Below are 15,598 nucleotides of genomic sequence, written 5' to 3'. Positions count from 1 at the left end.
CAAACCGGATTAAATGTTTACACTGCCTCCTTCCGGATCACTGGAGGCGCTGGGAGGAAACTGCGCAGTTCGAACTTGAACTTTGACTTGATCCAAAGTCAGACTCAACCCGTCCGATCCGGATTGTAATCCAGATTAACACCAGGCCCCGTCAGCATGTCTGCAGAACCGGTTCCGCCTGAGCAGCCCGGCCCGCCCCCCGCGGCCCCCGGACCCCCCGGGCCCCTGTCCTGGAGGGCTCTGGTGCTCACGGGTCACGGGGGCTACGACCGGGTCAAGCTGCAGGTGCGGACGCACAGCCCGCAGGTGGGGGCGGGGCAGGTCCTGGTGCGGGTCCGGGCGTGCGGGCTCAACTTCGCCGAGCTGCTGGGGAGACAGGGGCTGTACGACCCGCTGCCCCCCCCGCCGGTCGTCATGGGGATGGAGGCCTCTGGACTCATCGAGGCGGTCGGTGAGGACGTGAAGGAGCGCAGGGTGAGTAGAACCGACGCCCCCCCCCCCCGACCCCAACGCCCCAACCCGGAACCCGTGCCGGGGCGGAACCCCCCCCCCCCCCACACACACACCCCGCTGCTCCTGCTGGGTTCTCCATGTTTCCAAACCTGTAGAGTAGCTCCAGTCTGACGTCACTCCGACAAGTCCCAGCTGGAAGGTGTGACGTCACCAATCCAATCTCCAGTGTAAATTAACCCTTAACTGTCCGCGTGTCTACGAAATCATCCAGATTATTTTAATCCTGTGTGGAGGATTAAAGTCTGGGCTCAAGGAGTCAGAACCGGGTCGTGTTTTCATGTTAATAAAGATATCGACATGTTTATAAACATGTTTATATGTCTGTAAACATGTTTGTAAACATGTTTGTAAACATGTTTACATGTTTATGTTATCCTGATGATCGTCATCGTTGTTGATGTTTGTTGGTTTCTTGACCGACTTGTAGATCTCAGGTGTATCTGAGGTCTGGTTCAGACACAGGGGCTGATGGGAAACGGAGTTCCTGTGTGTGTCCCGTGTTGTCCTGCAGAGAAGCGCCACGCCTTCAGCGTGAGAGTCGTTGTGAAACGCAGGAAAGAACTCTGGTCTGACTGAACGCTGCACTACTTCCTGTTCAAACGCTGGCGCTCTGAGTCACTTCCTGCTTCACAGCAACACGTGTGACATCACCGCTTCTGCTTCTGCTTCAGCTTCAGCTTCTGCTTCAGCTTCAGCTTCAGCTTCTGCTTCAGCTTCAGCTTCAGCTTCAGCTTCAGCTTCTGCTTCTGCTTCTCCGCTTTCAGCCAGCTGTTAAAGGAGGGGGGGAAGCTGGCTCCACCCCTTCGCCTGAACCTGAACCAGCAGGCTATTGGTGCCTTCACAGGAAGTAAATCTGTCCCCAAGGTTCTGTGTAACCATGACAACAACCGACACTGAAGGAAAAACAAACTTTATGGATGGATGACGAATGGATGATTGATGGATGATGGATGGATGATGGATGATTAATGATGGATGGATGATAGATGGATGGATAATAGATGGATGGATGATGGATGGATGGATGATAGATGGATGGATGATAGATGGATGGATGATGGACGGATGGATGATAGATGGATGGATGATAGATGGATGGATGATAGATGGATGGATGATAGATGGATGGATGATAGATGGATGGATGATAGATGGATGGATGATGGACGGATGGATGATAGATGGATGGATGATAGATGGATGGATGATAGATGGATGGATGATAGATGGATGGATGATAGATGGATGGATGATAGATGGATGGATGATGGACGGATGATGGGGGCGTGTCCGGTCTGACAGCGGGTCTGCTCCCCCAGGTAGGCGATCGCGTCATCGTGCTGAGTCGCAGTGGGCTGTGGCAGGAAGTGGTCGTGGTCCCAGCTGACCACACCTTCCTGATGCCGGGGGGGATGAGCTTCGAGGAGGGCGCCGCCCTCCCCATCAACTACCTGACCGCCTACCTGATGCTGTTCGAGCTGGCCCACCTGAGGCCGGGCAAGAAGGTCCTGGTCCACATGGCAGCAGGTCGGCCCCGCCCCTCTCAGGTCACATGACTGGAGAACCAGAACCTTTCTGGATTCATCACATGATTGTTCGTCTCGCCTGCAGGTGGCGTTGGGATCGCCGCCACCCAGCTGTGCCGCATGGTGGGTGATGTCACTGTTTTTGGCACCGCCTCCGCCTCCAAACACGAGACCATCGCTGAAGTGGGCGTCGCCCACCCCATCGACTACCGCACCAAAGACTACGTGGAGGAAGTCCGCAAGATCAGCCCCGAGGGTGAGTCACCCTCACCCGTCCTCACCCAGCGGGCGACGCCCCTTCATCGCTAACGGGGTGTGTCTCCACAGGAGTCGACATCGTCCTCGACCCGCTGGGCGGGGCCGACACGCAGAAGGGGTTCGGTCTGCTGAGACCCCTGGGAGCCCTGGTTGTGTTTGGTAAGAGACTAGTTAAAACCCCTGAAGAGACTAGTTACAACCCCTGAAGAGACTAGTTAAAACCCCTGAAGAGACTAGTTACAACCCCTGAAGAGACTAGTTTAAACACCTGAAGAGACTAGTTAAAACCCCTGAAGAGACTAGTTTAAACACCTGAAGAGACTAGTTAAAACCCCTGAAGAGACTAGTTACAACCCCTGAAGAGACTAGTTACAACCCCTGAAGAGACTAGTTAAAACCCCTGAAGAGACTAGTTACAACCCCTGAAGAGACTAGTTTAAACACCTGAAGAGACTAGTTAAAACCCCTGAAGAGACTAGTTTAAACACCTGAAGAAGAGACTAGTTTAAACACCTGAAGAGACTAGTTAAAACCCCTGAAGAGACTAGTTAAAACCCCTGAAGAGACTAGTTAAAACCCCTGAAGAGACTAGTTTAAACACCTGAAGAAGAGACTAGTTTAAACACCTGGAGAGACTAGTTAAAACCCCTGAAGAGACTAGTTACAACCCCTGAAGAGACTAGTTAAAACCCCTGAAGAGACTAGTTACAACCCCTGAAGAGACTAGTTAAAACCCCTGAAGAGACTAGTTACAACACCTGAAGAGACTAGTTAAAACCCCTGAAGAGACTAGTTAAAACCCCTGAAGAGACTAGTTACAACACCTGAAGAGACTAGTTTAAACACCTGAAGAAGAGACTAGTTTAAACACCTGAAGAAGAGACTAGTTTAAACACCTGAAGAGACTAGTTAAAACCCCTGAAGAGACTAGTTTAAACACCTGAAGAGACTAGTTAAAACCCCTGAAGAGACTAGTTACAACCCCTGAAGAGACTAGTTACAACCCCTGAAGAGACTAGTTAAAACCCCTGAAGAGACTAGTTACAACCCCTGAAGAGACTAGTTTAAACACCTGAAGAGACTAGTTAAAACCCCTGAAGAGACTAGTTTAAACACCTGAAGAAGAGACTAGTTTAAACACCTGAAGAGACTAGTTAAAACCCCTGAAGAGACTAGTTAAAACCCCTGAAGAGACTAGTTTAAACACCTGAAGAAGAGACTAGTTTAAACACCTGAAGAGACTAGTTACAACCCCTGAAGAGACTAGTTAAAACACCTGAAGAGACTAGTTTAAACACCTGTAGAGACTAGTTTAAACACCTGAAGAAGAGACTAGTTCTTCTTCAGGTGTAGCATCAGAGCTAACCCGTTAGCGTGGACCTTCCCTCAGGAGGTGTTTGTTGGTCCTCCATGAGACGAAGCTTCACACCTGTAATAATTTAAATGACGACCCTATGCCCCCCCCCCCCCCCCCACGGCTCCAGGTGCAGCTAACTGTGTGACGGGGCAGAAGAAGAACCTGCTGGCCGTGGCTCGGACCTGGTACCACCAGCTGTCCCTCTCGGCCCTCAAGCTGATGTCCACCAACAAGGCGGTCTGCGGCTTCCACCTGGGCTACCTGGACCACCCCCTCATCAGCAGGACCATGGACACGCTGCTGGACCTGTACCAGCAGGGCCACATCCGGCCCCGCCTCGACCGCAGCTACCACTTTGAGGAGGTGAAGGTCGTCATGGTTACCTGAATGCAGGCAGGAAGTGATGCCATAACCTAGCATCAATAGCATTTCAGTTTTAAACATGTTAGCATGTTGTGTGATCATTAGTGATGGATGGATGATGGATGGATGATGGATGGATGATGGATGGATGATGGATGGATGATGGATGGATGATGGATGGATGGAGGGCGGGGTTAAATGCTCTGTCTTGTCTCAGGTGGCGGAGGCCATGAGGCGGATGCACGAACGTCAGAACGTTGGGAAGGTCATCCTTCTTCCTGAAGCTAAGAAGGAGGAACCACCAGCCCCCAAGCCATCGGGCCCCGAGCCGTCGGACCCCGAGCCGTCGGGCCCCGAGCCGTCGGGCCCCGAGCCGTCGGGCCCCGAGCCGTCGGGCCCCGAGCCGTCGGGCCCCGAGCCGTCGGGCCCCGAGCCGTCGGGCCCCGGGCCGATGGACGAGGAGGACGCTGACACCCGCGAGAAGAAAGACGAGGCCACGGAGGAGAGGAACGTGTGAGACGGAGCAATGCCTTCAGGGTCGTCACGGGAAACCGTTGTTGTGTAAATACATGTTTGTAAACAAGAAAACAAATGTAATCTGACTCCAACTGAATCAACATGTTCTGAGGCTGGGACCCATGATGGACGGAGACCACTCATCTCATCATTCCCATCATGCATTGCTGCCATTATGTATGAGTCATACACTTCATAGTATTAGTCACTGTTTGTGAGTCAACGGAACCAGTTAACCAGATCCAGTTAACATGTTAACCAGAATGAGATTCACCAGTCCAGCAGCGTTCTGAGAAACACCTGAAGGAGAATTAGACTCCTTTAAAACACCTGAAGGAGTCTAATTCTCCTTCAGGTGTTTGAAACTAGTTTTCTTCAGGTGTTTGAAACTAGTTTTCTTCAGGTGTTTGAAACTAGTTTTCTTCAGGTGTTTGAAACTAGTTTTCTTCAGGTGTTTGAAACTAGTTTTCTTCAGGTGTTTGAAACTAGTTTTCTTCAGGTGTTTAGCAGAATGATGCTCTGGACTCTGAAACGTTCGTCTTCTGTGAGTAGAAACGTTTTTTTTTTTAGCTTCTAAACTGGGTTTAGTTTGTGAGTCCGTGGAGAGCTGAAGTGTAATTTCATTACTATTATGTTGCAACAAGATTTAATGCAATTATTTTGCTGATTGCCTTCTGGTCTGTTTGAAAGTAAAGTAATCAGATTACATTACTAGGCTTTTGTAACTTTGTATCCTGTTTTTAAATCAAATCCACTGAAAAGTTTCTGCTCCTTTTTGTCTAAAAGTCTAAAATAATAATGATGATGATGATGTCCTTCTACAGATGTAGCCTCAAATGAACAATGATAATTTTACAACTTTATTCAAATCAAATTTATTTTGCATAAAATTCAAACAGAATAAATAATTCATCCCAGAGGAGTCAGATGACTTGTGTAGTTCTTGTTTTATTCACTGTTAGTCAATCTGGTGAGAGGAATTCCATTCAAGAAACACATCGGAGGTCTCTCCAGTCTGTGCTCCACCAGAAGCTCTGGGCCTTTTTGACAGTTTTATTGTTTAATTTTAAACATTTTTTAACATTAACTTTCAGTTGTTTTGTCCTTCATCCCTCTGCTTCCTCTTCCTTCAGATTTCTGTCTCTCCAGACTAAACTGCTTGATTTTATAGTTTATATTTCTTTATTTTGTTATGATGGTCAGCCTTTTATCACTATTATAATTTCATCTCTGAGCCAAAACTCCTAATTAAAATGATTTCTGTCAAAAATCATTCACTTTTTTAAGTGTAGAAATGCTTGTGTAAAGAAATCCCTCTAGTGGTTAATGACAGTCACTGCAACATTTTAATAATAAACGCCCTCTGGTGGTAGTTTACTGTCATTCTTCTGAGAACCTACACAGACTTCTTTTCCTTTCAGCTTTTCCCTTCAGGGTCTCCACAGCCAATCAGTGTCCTCCATCTAACCCTGTCTTCTCATCCTCTTCTCTCACACCAACTACCTTCATGTCCTCCTTCACTACATCCATAAACCTCCTCTTTGGTCTTCCTCTAGGCCTCCTGCCTGGCAGTTCAGAACTCAGCATCCTTCTACCAATATATTCACTATCTCTCCTCTGGACATGTCCAAACCATCTCAGTCTGGCCTCTCTGACTTTATCTCCAGAACCTCTAACATGTGCTGTCCCTCTGATGGACTCATTCCTGATCCTATCCATCCTGGTCACTCCCAGAGAGAACCTCAGCATCTTCATCTCTGCTACCTCCAGCTCTGTCTCCTGTCTTTTCCTCAGGGACACTGTCTCTAGACCAAACAACATCGCTGGTCTCACCACAGTTTTGTACACCTTTCCTTTCATTTTAGCTGAAACTCTTCTATCACACATCACACCTGACACTTTCCTCCACCCGTTCCATCCTGCCTGGACACGCTTCTTCACCTCTTTTCCTACTGTCACTACAAAACCTAAATAAGGAGCCTCGTCTGGTCGATGACAGTTACTACAACATTGCAACAACAATCGCCCTCTAATGGTATTAGATAGTCACTACAACACTTTCAGTAACATTCGCCCTCTGGTGGTAAATAACAGTCACTACAACACCTGGTGTCTGGTCCTTTATATTCTGTGTGATGTTGATTTCAATATACAGTGTATGTTCTGATCCATATCACATATCGATACATGATCTATCCAGAATATATTTATTTTAGTCTCCATCTCCTTGAATGAAACATTCAATTAAATCATTAAATCAATTCTTATCTAAAAGATTTATGAGTTGATTTAAGGCTTATCAAAGGTAAACAATGTGATTTTAGGTGTAAATCATTTTGTCTTAGTTTTTAATGTGTTCATCTCAATAACTAACATTTCTCTTCTTTTTTTTCCTTTTCCATGTTGTCATTTGAAGGCGTTGTGCCCGGAGTGTCCCCCGTCTCACGCCCTATGCCAGCTGGGATAGGTTCCAGCCCCCCGTGACCCGCTGCGGCGGATAAAGCGGCAGAAAATGGATTGATATTGTCCTTTCATTTCGCGTTTGTAGTGACTGTTAAGAACCACCAGAGGCTCTCATTCAGGTGTTGTAGTGACGGTTATGTACCACCAGAGGGCGAATGTCATTGAAGTGTTGTAGTGACTGCTATCAACCACCAGAGGGCGATTGTCATTGAAGTGTTGTAGTGACTGTCATCGACCAGTAGAGGCTCCCTTATTCAGATGTTGTAGTGACGGTCGTTTACCAACAGAGGGTGAATGTTAATTATATGTTGTAGTGACAGTAAACTACCACTAGAGAGCGTTTGTTATTCAAGTGTTGTAGTGACTGTTATTAACCACTAGAGGGATTTCTTCACACGAGCATTTCTAAACTTGGAAAAGTGAATGATTTTCGACAGAAAACACGTTACTGAGGAGTTCAACATTCAATTAAATCATTAAATCAATTTATTTAAAAGATTTATGAGTTGATTTAAGACTTATCAAAGGTAAACAGTGTGATTTTAGGTGTAAAGCATTTTGACCCTTAATTTTTTTTTAATTTAAATTTTTTTTCTTTTTCTTTCTTTCTCCATGTTGTCACTTAAAGTTCCATAAAGAATATCTATATTGTCCTTTCATTTAGCTTTTGTAGTGTTTGTTTGTGGCTCCATTCCGCACTGGCGTCGTGCCCGGAGTTACCCCCGCCTCACGCCTTTTGCCAGCTGGGATAGGCTCCAGCTCCCGCTGCGGCGGGAACGGCTGAAGAAAATGAATGAATGAAAGTTACAAACATTACAGTTGTAATCGACCAGTAACTCGAGGTTATTTCTTTGCTGTAGTGAATATCACTGGCTTCTGGAGGGCGCTCGACACAAGAGTCACTACAACAGCAAAATGAGAGAACAATACAAATAGTCTTACAAAACACGGAAGTTCACAAAAAATACAATACAATTGAAGTTATTGAGGTCTACACATCAATAATTAAGGGACTAAATACTTCACAGCTAAAATTATACCATTTAACTTTGATACGTCTTAAATGAACTTATAAATTGCTTAAATAAGACTTGATTTAATGATTGAATTTAATGATTCATTCAAACAGGTGGAGACTACAATAAATATATTCTAGATAGATCATGTATTGATATACATGATCACAACAGATACGACTGCAGTGAGATGGGTGGTGTTAGTTGAAGCTGGGGGGCCGATCTGAGTCTTATCAGCAGAGCAGCTCCGCTCCTCGATAGGAGAACCTCTGCTTCACCCTCAGATAGGAGGAGCAGCTGACTCTGCAGAAACATCTATTTTTAGTTTAACACTTCCTGAATTCTTCAAGTGTTTTTAGAACAGTTGTCTGAGGTCAGTTCTCACATTCTGTATATCTGTACATGCGATAAGCAGCTTTGACATACACTATGTTCATACAGGGTCATGTGACTGCTGCTGCGTTCAGGCCTCCAGAGGGACCAGACATGAAGTTCTCCAGGTGTAAACACAGTCTGGATCAGAACATGTTCCAGGACAGCTGACTGCTAGGATTCAGATCCAATAAACACTGACGAGCTGGAAACAACATCATTTAAGGTTCTCTTCCACTTTTGACTAAATCTTTTTATTATTCAGGAAGCAAAGACTCTGAAGTTACTCTAAGTCAAGTTGTTTCGATAATAAAGTGTTTAATGGAATAGAATTAGAGCATTTACTAGTCGGGATGTTCAAATTACTAGAGTGTGCGTTCTTAATTTTCCTTCGGGGATTATAACGGTATATAAAATTAAAAACAATTAAAAATTAAATTAATTAAAAATTGTTTTTCGACTCGGGGTCGTTGGTGACGTCACGCTTAGAGTTACCTTTGCTTCTCCGTGATGAGGATGACCTTGACTGTCAGATTGCATGACCTTTGTTCATGTTCTGTCCACCACAGGAAAAGTTTTGATCACAACATATAGATTACATTCAATGATGCTGAGTTCTAATGTAAAGGCATTACCTTGGAGCTTTTACTTTGAAAGGTCTGTACGGAAGTTGTGTGCTGCCGCTGTGTGGCTTGACCCGCGGGTTTTAACGGGAATACCCTCTGTCCGGGAGTCTCCGTTCACAAATCCTGCGGCGTCTCTGGGATGCGGTCGCCGGAGCCGGGCACCTCTCCGACCGTCCCCGCCTGCGAGGCGCCCCCGGTAGGCCTGGTCTCCTCATTCTCTCCGCTGGTGCGGTTGTCGGGCTCCGGTCGGTGCAGCCGGGACCCACCGGGACGCAGAGTGGAGTCACACCGGAATAGCTGCTCGGTTAAAATTAGAGCGCTTAGTGCGTGAATGTGACCTATTAATAATAAAGAGGCTCAGAGTCCCGCAGGACGACCGGCGGCTCTCAGCCGGTCCGTCCGACATTATGGGATGTATTTAATAGAAATACATCAGAGCCGGTCAAATGTAGGCGATCAATAATTAAATCATAGAATCACTTCCGTCCTGTAGGTGAGATGTTTGGAATGAATGACCTCTAAGTCAGCAGCATGTAGAACATGTTCTCCTCTGTAGGGTTCCCTACAGAGGAGAACATGTTCCCTACAGAGGAGAACGTGTTCCCTACAGAGGAGAACGTGTTCCCTACAGAGGAGAACGTGTTCCCTACAGAGGAGAACGTGTTCCCTACAGAACAAAACATGTTCTCTACAGAACAGAACATGTTTTCTACAGAACAGAACATGTTCTCTACCGAACAGAACATGTTCTCTACATAAGAGAACGTGTTCCCTACAGAACAGAACATGTTCTCTACAGAACAGAACATGTTCCCTACAGAACAGAACGTGTTCCCTACATAAGAGAACATGTTCCACACAGAACAGAACGTGTTCCCTACATAAGAAAATGTGTTCCCTACAGAACAGAACTTGTTCCCTACATAAGAGAACGTGTTCCCTACATAAGAGAACGTGTTCCCTACAGCGTCTCTTGTTCTTCCTGGAGACCCTTTAGCAGCTATGATGCTGCAGCTCCTGGCAGAGTTCCTGAGGAATCTTAGCCTGACGGAGAGAAATCAGAGCTCTGATGTGGGGGTAGACCTGGACTGTTTCACTGCGTGAACCTGGACTGTTTCACTGTGTGAACCTGGACTGTTTCACCGTGTGAACCTGGACTGTTTCACTGTGTGAACCTGGACTGTTTCACTGCGTGGACCTGGACTGTTTCACTGTGTGAACCTGGACTGTTTCACTGTGTGAACCTGGACTGTTTCACTGCGTGGACCTGGACTGTTTCACTGCGTGAACCTGGACTGTTTCACTGTGTGAACCTGGACTGTTTCACTGCGTGAACCTGGACTGTTTCACTGTGTGAACCTGGACTGTTTCACTGCGTGAACCTGGACTGTTTCACTGTGTGAACCTGGACTGTTTCACTGCGTGAACCTGGACTGTTTCACTGCGTGAACCTGGACTGTTTCACTGCGTGAACCTGGACTGTTTCACTGCGTGAACCTGGACTGTTTCACTGCGTGAACCTGGACTGTTTCACTGCGTGAACCTGGACTGTTTCACTGCGTGAACCTGGACTGTTTCACTGCGTGAACCTGGACTGTTTCCTCCTCCTCCAGGTGAGACACACCTGGGTTTAAATGGAACAGAGTTGAGCTCTGATTGGTTGAGAGACCGTTCAGAAGCCGTGAATGAAGCTGTAGACTTTAGACGGCTCATCCATCCATTTCAGGTGATACACAGGACCGGATCTAAAGCCCCAGCGTTACCCAGCAGGTCTATAGAACCTTCATGCGACAGGACCCGATCCAATCAGGAGCAGGCTCCTTTCCAAACGTCATTCCTTCATTCCTTCAAAACGCTGCTCGATGTTTAAAGCCTCCAGATCTCCTGGCCCTCAGCCGACAGCAAAGGCCTCGCTGTCATCGGATGAGGTAACCTGAGGAGGCTGCTAGCATACCTTCTCCATAAGAGGAGGAAAGACGACACGCCAGCGGCGCTGAAGTGTCCCGGGACCACAAACGCCTCTCTGTTCACTGATTGATCGGTATCACTGCCTCCAGCTAACACCCCCAGCTGTGACACGGGATCACCTGAAGGTGAAGAGGACGTCTTCTGAACACAGACAGGAAATGTGGCGTTCACCTCCGGCTGCTTTGCTCTTTATTCTGATTGTAGAGATATGAACGATCACCTGATTGGTCCGTTCCACAGGTGAACAGGTTCTGATAGGAGTCTCAGGTGGAGGGATCTGAAGTCCAGCGGTTTCAGAGTGTTATTCAGGTGGTTGTAATTCGGCCCCTGAGACGTCACCGCCTTTAAAGGTGGCGAGCGTCGCTGGATAGTATCACGCCGTGTCGGGAAACATGGTTCAGACTCCCCCGAGACGATTAACCACATCCAGACACACCCCCAAGGTGTCCACACACACCTCCAAGGTGTCCACACACACCTCCAAGGTGTCCACACACACCTCCAAGGTGTCCACACACACCTCCAAGGTGTCCAGACACACCTCCAAGGTGTCCACACACACCTCCAAGGTGTCCAGATACACCTCCAAGGTGTCCACACACACCTCCAAGGTGTCCACACACACCTCCAAGGTGTCCACACACACCTCCAAGGTGTCCACACACACCTCCAAGGTGTCCAGATACACCTCCAAGGTGTCCAGACACACCTCCAAGGTGTCCACACACACCTCCAAGGTGTCCACACACACCTCCAAGGTGTCCAGATACACCTCCAAGGTGTCCACACACACCTCCAAGGTGTCCACACACACCTCCAAGGTGTCCACACACACCTCCAAGGTGTCCAGATACACCTCCAAGGTGTCCACACACACCTCCAAGGTGTCCACACACACCTCCAAGGTGTCCACACACACCTCCAAGGTGTCCACACACACCTCCAAGGTGTCCAGATACACCTCCAAGGTGTCCACACACACCTCCAAGGTGTCCACACACACCTCCAAGGTGTCCACACACACCTCCAAGGTGTCCACACACACCTCCAAGGTGTCCACACACACCTCCAAGGTGTCCAGACACACCTCCAAGGTCTGTGGACCCAATCTCATCTGAGACGGACCTGATCTCACCTGAGACCGAGTCAATCTCACCTGAGACGGACCCGATGACACCTGACACGGACCTGAGCCAACCAAATCTCGTCTACATTACAGCGTTGATCATTTCTCACATTTAATAACTTTGACATGTTTGGTATAAAACATTATTTTGTTTATTCATGTTTCACATGACGTTCCCATGGAAACGCAGCATCAACAATGAAGAGTAATCATTTCTCCTCCCTTCTTTTAGAGCGGGACCAGTCACCATCACACCACACTAACCATGACATCATCAAAAAGGAGCCCTGCAGTGACGCAGCGCTTTCTGGTGGTGTTCGACTTTGACGAGACCATCATCAACGAGAGCAGCGACGACGCCGTGGTGCGAGCGCTGCCGAGCCAGCGGCTACCCGATTGGCTGAAGAACAGCTACAGGGAGGGGCACTACAACGAGCACATGCAGAAGGTCATGGTCTACATGGCGGAACAGGGCGTGTCCGAGGACTCCATCCGCTCGGCGGTGGAGAAGATCCCGCCGGCGCCCGGTCTCCTGAACCTCCTGGAGTTCCTGCAGAGCCACCAGCAGGACTTCGAGGTGGTGGTGGTGTCCGACGCTAACATGTACTTCATCCACACGTGGTTGGAACACGCCGGCGTGCGTCACCTCTTCCAGAAGATTTTTACAAACCCGGCAAGCTTCGACGCCTTTGGGCGGCTAGTGCTGCTCCCCTTCCACTCCCACTCGTGCTCCGGTTGCCCTGACAACATGTGCAAACAGGCGATCCTGCTGGAGTACGTGGCGGGCCAGCAGAAGGAGCGTGGCGGCGCGCCCTTCCACAGGGTGTTCTACGTTGGCGACGGGGCCAACGATGTTTGTCCGTCCCTGGCTCTGGGGCCCCGGGACACGGCCTTCCCCAGGAGGGATTTCCCCATGCATCGGCTGCTGCAGGCCCAGGCACCCAAAGTCAAGGCAAACGTTGTCCCGTGGGTCAGCGGAGAGGACATCGTGGACGTCCTCAAGAAGGTGGTGGAGGAGACATGAGTTCAGGGTTAGCGAGGCTCATGTGACGAAGGCTCCGACCCCGGACCTGCTCCTCAGCAGGGTGTGCGTGATTCTACCTAAACCCCCGGTGGTCCAGCCAGAAGCTGGAGAAAGTCGTGTCAGATCAGAAACCCAACAGAGTGCTTTCACACCTGAAGTTAATGTCATCTCATAATAACATCATTAGCAAAGCCCAGCCTATCCAGGTTGTTGCTTGTGTTTACCGAGCAGTGATCCCCGTTACTCGTGGTTAATGCGTTCCAGCACCACCTGTGAAAGACAAAATTCCACAATATGGTGATGATCTATTTATTTTATTATTTACGGTAATTTAAACGTTTCTGAACCCCCCCACACTGACATTAACCCACCTTCTATCTGTATTTCCTTTAAAACACTCTGATAGACTGTTTAAAACACTTTGGTGTCTCATGGAAGTGCGCTCCGTTCTCCGAGTCTCAGAATGCAGCACACTTCTGGATGCTGTCAGCCAATGGCATGCGAGTTCGGTATCACATGACTACCTACTAAAAATCCGCGTTGTAGTGAAGCCAGGCATCTTGAAGCGCAAGTCAGCGAGAGATTTCAGTATGTAAAACCAGTTTTGAACTGAGTAATATCAGAACTAACGCTGACGGGTCACCAGTGAGTGACTGATTAGCAACACGTTTTCACGCCAGAAAGAATCCAAATGTTCCACAGATTTAAAGTCAGCAGTCATTTCCTGCTCCATAGTTCACGGTCTAGTTTGGATCAGTCTGATAGTCTGAACCAAAGGATTCAGGTGGGAAAGCACGCTTAGCTTAGCTTAGCATAGCATAGATACTACAAACAGCTAGCCTAGCTTTACACAAAAGCAAAGATTAAAGATTCCCTGTTTAGTCCCCCCCCCATAGAGGAGATTATTTTTCCACTCTTGTTAGTAATCATTACTCACGTGTGTGTGTGTGTGTGTGTGTGTGTGTGTGTGTGTGTGTGTGTGTGTGTGTGTGTATTTTGTGTGTATACATATATACAGTATATATACACACATATAAAATATATATTAAATATGTGTATATATGTATATACAGTGTGTATATGTGTATATATATATATATATATATATATATATATATATATATATACATATACATATATAGGAAGTTAAACTTCAGTCTTTCAGGGTTTCTCGTTATTGTGTGAGCGTCGCGTCAGAAAACTGCTTCATAATGACATCACACAGGAAGGGGAGGAGCTTAGAGGTAGTGATTGTATCCTCTCACCTCAGTAGGCAGGTAGAGTTTCTGTACGTTTTGGGGTGTATGCGGTCTTAGAGCCGGTCACATGATCTGCCGTGGAGGTTTATTCACGTTGTGTGAACGCCGTCATGTGTCGGAGTCACGAGGGACTCCAGTCGGCTCAGGTGCTGCAGCTGATACTGAATCTAAGGCTGGTTTACACAGCAGTAATCTACACCAGCCGGGGGCCACAGGGAGGTGGGGGCCCGGGGTCGAGTCCACCCGGCTGCCGCTCGTCAGACTCATTCATTATTTAGTGAGTGTTTGTGTCGATAAAGGTTTGAAGGAGATTTAGAGCATGTGGACAACATGTGACCTCATCAGGTGGATCAGACGTCATTAGTGAACCAACACATATCAAACGGTGCTACAGGGACGTCACTATTGTGTTTGACGTGTGATCTGCACTGATACTAAGTGTGTGTGTGTGTGTGTGTGTATACAGTATATATATAGAGAGAGAAATTTTAAACATGGACCCACATTCTGGGGTTCTTGTTCGAGTGCTGATAAAAAAGCATGAATAAATATTAATGGTGATCCAGCTGTAAACAGAAGCCTTGTTCTCAAACCAGCTGGACTTTTCTTTCACACAGTTTTATTTTCTCAGGGAGAAACAGCTAGTAATTAGAAATAGGATGTGTTTTAAGGGAATCCTCCACTGAGAGCCGATCAGCTATCAGCTGGAGTCTGAAACTCATCCATAATAATTAGAATGACCTTCACTCCTCTTTACTCTTCTGGACGCTGGGAGTTTCTGTGCAATAATTAAAAGCTGCGTTCTAGATTTGAAGGACAGTTCACCCAAACAACGCTCCATCAGCATGACAGCGAGGAGACGACTGGCTTCCTGTCTGGTGAACTGACTGTTTTCAGGGATGTGAACTGACCCCAGATCAGATCATACTTGTTCTAATATTAGGTGGTAATGTTCCAGCTTCACACCAAATGTCTTCTTGACTAACCTTCATGTAATCTGTGTGTTGACTTGTATCTGTCATGCATCAAGGAAACGGAGCCATTAGGACTGATCTGATTGGCTGGACTGTTTGAGCATCGCTCAGTGATGTCAGTGCAGGTAAAGCTAACAGCAGCTGTTCACCTGATCAATAAAGGGAAGTACTCCATGTTCAACCTGAGTCTGTTTGGTCAATGTAACCCTGGTGTCAGTGAGTCCAGTGGAGAGACGG

General features: G+C 47.4%; 2 protein-coding genes and 1 long non-coding RNA gene across 4 annotated transcripts; 2 read left to right on the top strand and 1 right to left on the bottom strand.

Moving 5' to 3' along the window:
• The first annotated feature begins 10 nt into the window (after positions 1-10).
• On the top strand, positions 11-5,452 carry LOC137588705 (synaptic vesicle membrane protein VAT-1 homolog). Its single transcript, XM_068305937.1, has 6 exons — positions 11-474; positions 1,833-2,040; positions 2,125-2,295; positions 2,367-2,456; positions 3,782-4,017; positions 4,235-5,452. The coding sequence occupies exons 1-6, from the start codon at positions 157-159 to the stop codon at positions 4,532-4,534; spliced, it is 1,323 nt and encodes a 440-aa protein (XP_068162038.1). The 5' UTR covers positions 11-156; the 3' UTR covers positions 4,535-5,452.
• Positions 5,453-7,439: 1,987 nt separating this feature from the next.
• Positions 7,440-9,273, bottom strand: LOC137588708 (uncharacterized). The gene is made up of 3 exons (XR_011034087.1): positions 9,020-9,273; positions 8,880-8,940; positions 7,440-7,776 (listed from the first exon to the last, which is right to left on the bottom strand). It is a non-coding gene; the product is annotated as an uncharacterized lncRNA (long non-coding RNA).
• On the top strand, positions 8,233-14,115 carry LOC137588706 (probable phosphatase phospho1). Of its 2 annotated transcripts, XM_068305939.1 has the most exons (3): positions 8,233-8,385; positions 8,454-8,610; positions 12,337-14,115. In XM_068305939.1, the coding sequence occupies exon 3, from the start codon at positions 12,370-12,372 to the stop codon at positions 13,126-13,128; it is 759 nt and encodes a 252-aa protein (XP_068162040.1). In that variant the 5' UTR covers positions 8,233-8,385; positions 8,454-8,610; positions 12,337-12,369; the 3' UTR covers positions 13,129-14,115. The 2 variants fall into 2 exon arrangements, with proteins under 2 accessions (XP_068162040.1, XP_068162039.1); XM_068305938.1 differs by lacking the exons at positions 8,233-8,385; positions 8,454-8,610 and adding an exon at positions 9,026-9,206.
• The last annotated feature ends 1,483 nt before the right edge of the window (positions 14,116-15,598 follow it).

This window comes from Antennarius striatus, chromosome 21 (genome assembly GCF_040054535.1).
Source record: "Antennarius striatus isolate MH-2024 chromosome 21, ASM4005453v1, whole genome shotgun sequence".
Lineage (NCBI taxonomy): Eukaryota > Metazoa > Chordata > Actinopteri > Lophiiformes > Antennariidae > Antennarius > Antennarius striatus.
Note: the sequence above shows the minus strand (reverse complement) of the source record. Positions and strands in the feature narration are given on the sequence as shown.

Coding starts and splice junctions, on each gene's coding strand:
- LOC137588705 (XM_068305937.1), top strand. CDS start 157: ATGTCTGCAGAACCGGTTCCGCCTGAGCAGCCCGGCCCGCCCCCCGCG. Junction 2,457..3,781: donor GGGAGCCCTGGTTGTGTTTG/GTAAGAGACTAG, acceptor CCACGGCTCCAG/GTGCAGCTAACTGTGTGACG. Junction 4,018..4,234: donor GCAGCTACCACTTTGAGGAG/GTGAAGGTCGTC, acceptor GTCTTGTCTCAG/GTGGCGGAGGCCATGAGGCG.
- LOC137588706 (XM_068305938.1), top strand. CDS start 9,150: ATGCGGTCGCCGGAGCCGGGCACCTCTCCGACCGTCCCCGCCTGCGAG. Junction 9,207..12,336: donor CCGCCTGCGAGGCGCCCCCG/GTAGGCCTGGTC, acceptor CCCTTCTTTTAG/AGCGGGACCAGTCACCATCA.